Raw genomic sequence first — 5821 nt, 5'->3', positions numbered from 1 at the left:
CTATTGAAACGTGATTAAGGAAGTACAAAATGTGCTGTAAGCAGATCGTGATATTCTATTTAAACTGCCAAAGACACGATCATTTAGTCCGTTCATTTCTTGCAATGTGAAAATGGCAATCAGTGTGTGAAAACTACTACTACACCAAAATGGTTGCATGTAATGTTGTGATTAATGGTTAGGATTTTGTATTATGTTTAATCATTGTTCTTGAGCACTATTGAGCCACAGTACCTCATCAAAATTCTCTAGAGTAGAGGATTTAAGTCTACTAAAGTATACAATAAGTCTACTAAAGTATACAATTCATGTTTTTTTTTTATCCAAACCTTTTATTGTTTTTCGAAACTGGCAGATGCCGAAAGTACCTGCCACAGATGCCACGGAGTAGTGGCATCTGCAAATACAGGTTTAAACAGCAGCATTTGCCACGGAAGCAGTGGCAGCTACCGTAAACCTTCCCTTACCCCGGCATCTAGTGGCAACTCCCGTTCAGCAGCTGCAGATGCCTCGGCAAGTAGTGGCATATGCCGCAGATGCTTCGGCAAGTAGTGGCATCTGTGGCAGATGCCGGAAGTACCTGCCACAGATTCCGGAAGTACCTGCTGTAGTATCAGGCATAATAGGTGGGTAGGAACCTTTGAGATGTAACTGTTGTGCATCAGTAATTAATAAACGTGAGCAAGTCAACCTACACGTCGGTCCAATCCTTTCCTATACAAAAGCCTCTATATAAGTTATAGTGAACACTTATAACAATAGAACATGGTGTCAGAAGTGAAAACGAGACATTAACAAGTCAATGTTAGTGTCCAGTGGACCGAAATGTACGTCAGGTTTAAGGCCCTTACACACGGCGGCTTGCGTTGTCGCTTGCCGGCGGGGGGGGCTGAAACTCGACCAATAACCAATCACATGAATAGACACACAAGCACGCGGTTTGATTGGCTAGAGCTTGTACTGGCATATGATTTGATTGGCTGACGCCTCCGTCGAGGCGGCAAAATTAGAACATTGCTCTACTTTTGCAGCGAGCACCGCGAGAGAAGCTACGCTTTGCTCTAGGGCTGTAGCGATACACTAATCTCACGATACGATACGATACACGATATTGAGCTCACGATACGATATATATCACGATATTCAGCCAACGATACGATTCGATACGATTCGATATAATTCGATACACTTACATCATTTTCTGAAAGATTTTAAAGGGACAGTGTGATTTTGGTGACATCTTGTGAGTGTTCCATTGACTTGGATTGAATTAATTCAACTGAAAACTCAAAGCATCAATTATACAATATATGGCTCTGACTAGACAGAGAGTCTACAGCTTGCAAATGCTGGACAAAATGACTCAAAAGATGTGGTGAGAAAATGTGTTTCATTTATTGAAACAGTGCCAACTGTAGCTTACAAGCCTTTGAAACGTAAGTACATAAAGTGCAGTATCACAATGGACAATGGAGAATTAAAAGGTGCAGCAGGTGGCCTGTTCTGAACAGATTCCTTTACAGCATTTTTAGCTTAACACAGAATATGAGGTAGCCAATAATTCAAGTCACTAAGAACAACATTTAATGTAAAATGTACCTGCCAATAATTCAAGTCCAAAGGAGTAACATTTAAGCCAAAAACACTAAACAGAAAGGCTCCTCTNGTTTAGACAATCATGACAGTGTTTTAGCAGATAGTACAAAACCAGGCCAGCAAGAATCATTACTGTTGGACTCAGCTTTCTCTGCATTTAGCAACTGCTGCGTCAGAGAGCAACTGATTTGCATTATTTTACCTGACAGCAGTTGCTAAATGCAGAGAAAGCTGAGTCCAACAGTAATGATTCTTGCTGGCCTGGTTTTGTACTATCTGCTAAAACACTGTCATGATTGTCTAAACGGAATAGCATGGTTTGTTTAGATTCACTGATATCAATATCAAATAAGAATCATCTGAAGCATTGAGAAATGTTGCCGTGTATATATACTATTTTTGGATTTGGTTATTCTTAATGTCTTTCTCAAATAGTCAAAAACGTATAATTTCGAGACAAACCTGAGGGAAATAAATTGAAATTGTAGTTTGTGCCATACAGTTAGGATTTTGAAATCTGAATAAATATAAAGGCTATAAAATGAAAAATCCCAGATTTAAAAACAAACAGCCCCTCCCAAAAAAGTGTATTTGTGACGTATATTAGGCAAACTGTAAGAGTATAGCCACAAAAAAAAAGATGAATATCAGCTATTAATGTATTTTATCATTTAAATAATTTAAATAAAAATGTTTAATGAGAATTAAAATATTAAACAACAAAACGGATACAATGACATTAATCTGTTTATTAACAACGAAGATACGAATTATGTACATATGCCTACATTTAAAATAACACATTTATACATAACATGTGTACAATAAAATATAACTGTCCTTTGCCTCATTTATAAAGTATAAAGCTTAGCATCTCACTAGTGGCCACTGCAATCAGTTACAGCTGCCCTAAGTCTGCAGCTTGATTGATTGATTGATTGATTGATTGATTGATAAGTTTATTAACAGCTTGTATATTGGGTACAGTACAGTACAGCTCAAAACATACAATTGTTAAGGGGATGCAGACCAGAGAAAGACTTTCGTCTTGTTTACATCAGGGTCCCCCATTTCCAAGTCTAATAACACCAGTGTGCACGTTTCTGTGTCAATACAGATATTTATTTGTCTTTACTAGTAATAATACACCTGGTTTATCATAGCAAGCAGTGGAAACTCCAGTCCCCTCCAGAAGCGACAATTGCCAAGGGAAGCAATGTCAGCTGGGCTTGCGTTGCAACCATAGGTTGCAACCAGTCTATGGTTGCAACTCACTCGCCAATGTTTCTCTCTTGTATAACAATATATTTGTAGTACTATCATAAATATAGCACGTTTTATTTTTAACAAACCACGTCCTCCAAGTAAAATTGAATACAAATGATAATTTATAATCTTTTTGAAAAATAGAGATCGCACATCAGTCCTGTGTACAGAACAGTTCGATAAAGTCATGCTTAAACAGCGACATTTTACACGATAAATACGTGAATTTGCCACGGAAGGCGAGTGGCAGCTACCGTAAACCTTCTCTTGCCCCGGCATCTTAGTGGCAACTCCCGTTCACCAGCGGCAGGTGCCTCGGAAAGAAGTCGCAGATTTATTTTTAGTAAAACATAATTTCAACTTCAGTTTAACATATAGCAGAAAGGAGGTGTTAGGGAAGAGCTTCAGAAGTTGTTGTTTACTTCCAAGCCAGGCTAGCTGAGCCTCTGCTTGCTAACAGTCTTTATGCTAAGCTAGGCTAACAACACCCCGACTCAAGCCACTTTAAAACAACTTTCAAGCTAACTTTTTTACTTTTAAACTAATTCTTATCAAACATTTTTTACCAAAAGGTTAACATTTTCCCTTAAGAACAACATATTTCAGTACCTGTTCCTCTTCTTCTGCTTCTGCCTTATCTTGGCAACTAAGAAAGCCACCATGAGCACCCCGAAGATGACGGCCAGCACGCTAAGGGACAGCGGGAGGCTCAGCGCCCCGTTCACCGTGTCCTCGCAGGCCTCGCCCTGGTAGCCCAGGTCGCAGTTGCACACGAACCCGGTGCCGCCCCCCGGTGGACTCAGACAGGAACCGTGGTCGCTGCATTGAATCTCTCCACATGTTGGCAAGCTGAGGTCGATGCCTCTCGGTTGGGGAAGAGGGAAGGAAGTCATGGTGGAGGTATGGCAGGTAGACGGGGATCCCTGGGCTGCTGAGGGAGGCAGTGATGTATAGAGAGTGAGACGGAATTAATGAAAGTAGACCACACCCAAATCACAATAGGTTAACATGACAAAGAGAAAAGTATTTTCTGTAAGATGGATGTCCTCAGGGGCTGGGTCAGTGTGCAAATACTTGTAGTTGCCTTCCTTCAAGTCTGTTTAACTTTGGCGTACTACTTTACGAGTACTGATTTCACTAATCAAAATGAATCATTATTCATGTGATTACTTCTGTAAGACAACAAAGTATCTAATTGAAACAATTTGATACTTTCTCTGTGTAAACATTTTATTTTTAGTGGTGCGAACGAGAAAGTATATTGTGCGCACGAGATCCAATCCACCTTCCATACAGATAAGTGGCTGTGGTGATGTGGTTGTGCTCATACTAATATGTTAAAGGTCCCATGACATGACCATTTCTACTGATCATAATTATATTGGTTAGGTCTACTAGAATAGATTTACATTGTTCAATTTTCCAAACTTACATTGGTTTCTCATACAGCTCTGTATAGTAGCTATGTGCATTCACTCTATGTCCTAAACGGCTTGTTGGTGCTCCTGTGAGCCCAGTGTGCTCTAATGTGTGTTATGTGTTACAATGACATTTGTTAGCAACCAGAAAATGACACCAGTAATGACAAACAGAAGAGAATGCTGCGTGGGGTCTGGGTGCCGTGTTGGCGGGACGTTGCGAGGCTCGCTGCTGCAAGGAGCGGACAGTGCGAGCTGGCTTACTGGTGTGGTTTCCTGGTAGGCGAGACACAGCGAAACTCAGCCCGAGGCGAGCACACACACCCGCACTAATGATGGGCATTTCGAATCCCTTCGGGGACACAAATCTTTTGATTCAGTTCACTTTAAAGATTCGTTCACCGGTTCGCGAACGACTTCTGGTGATTTGCACGATTCGTCTTTGTACTTAATTCGTTCAGTGAGTCTTCACTACTGCCGAAGTCCGTACAAGAAGTTTGCTGGCGTAAAATGTATGATATTAAAACACATTTTACACCTCACCTTGTTGCCCCATGAATTATGCTCTGGGAATAGGCTACATATTTAAGAAATATAATTGGCCATTGTTAAATCTCATAAATGTGTGCCTGACTATACGATGTATTACAGCAGGCTAGCACGTTATACTTTCAAACCCATGGTTTGTAAATGATAATTTATACATACGACAAAATCCCTTAAAGATTTCTATTTCAGACCTTAATCTTCCTCCGCCTAGCGCCTAATCGGATAAATTCAGTTATGGAACGATCGGGAGATTACGAAAGAACCGCTAAACACATCTTTTACGACAAACCCACGGACAGTTTTTGCAAATGGGTCCCAAAAAAAATTTCGACCACGTATCGCTTATTTAAGTAAACTACTTTTACAGTAATAATAAGTATTTGATACCGGGGTCTTTTGTACGGTCCAGACTGTATCCTAATGTTGACGATTAGTTCCGCGGCAGAGAGCGACGAGAGAGCGGCGAGAAAGAAAGAGCAGAGAGAGAGCTAGTGAGTGTGAGTGGAGTTGGACAGGCGCGTATTTACGGGCAGTCCCTCCCCTGCCTTGGACTTGGCATCCCGCAGTCGATCGAATCGCGGATCGAAATCGGCGCGCCAACCATTAGTGTGTCGGCAACATAAAGGAGGGCGGTGACAGCCCCGGGGATTGTTCGAACGTACCTCCGCCGCCTATGGACGTCGACGTTATCGGCAACGGCCGATTACACTTTGTGTGTGTGTGTGTCGCAAATCGCCTGCCTAAGAGGACCGGACCCAAGCCGGATTTATCGGGGAAGTCCTCCGCCGGCCTATCGGGCCGGACCGCGAGGGATCGCAGGGTGATCGAATCCAGGCCGATCGGATTTCCATTATGTTTGTATCTACCGCATGTATCGTATACTTATTTTAGCCAGTGGCTACCGACCTCCCTATATTAAAAAACTAACTGAAAACTAGCCCGGTTTCCTCAAATTACGAAACCCTAATTTCGAATCCGAGGTCGTATCATGC

General features: G+C 41.6%; 1 protein-coding gene across 1 annotated transcript in view; it reads right to left on the bottom strand.

The window, feature by feature from the left end:
• Positions 1 to 3464: 3464 nt before the first annotated feature.
• LOC104943430 (fibropellin-1-like) overlaps positions 3465 to 5821 on the bottom strand; it is a 4782-nt gene continuing 2425 nt past the window's right edge. Inside the window, exon 2 of the mRNA XM_010768816.1 lies at positions 3465 to 3793. Coding sequence (XP_010767118.1) covers positions 3465 to 3755 — 291 coding nt within the window. The 5' untranslated portion in view covers positions 3756 to 3793. The remainder of the gene's footprint in view (positions 3794 to 5821) is intronic.

The sequence above is a fragment of the Notothenia coriiceps genome, unplaced genomic scaffold (assembly GCF_000735185.1).
Source record: "Notothenia coriiceps isolate Sejong01 unplaced genomic scaffold, NC01 NC01_scaffold00006083, whole genome shotgun sequence".
Lineage (NCBI taxonomy): Eukaryota > Metazoa > Chordata > Actinopteri > Perciformes > Nototheniidae > Notothenia > Notothenia coriiceps.
The sequence above is the reverse complement of the archived record's forward strand: the minus strand, read 5'-3'. Positions and strand labels throughout refer to the sequence as shown.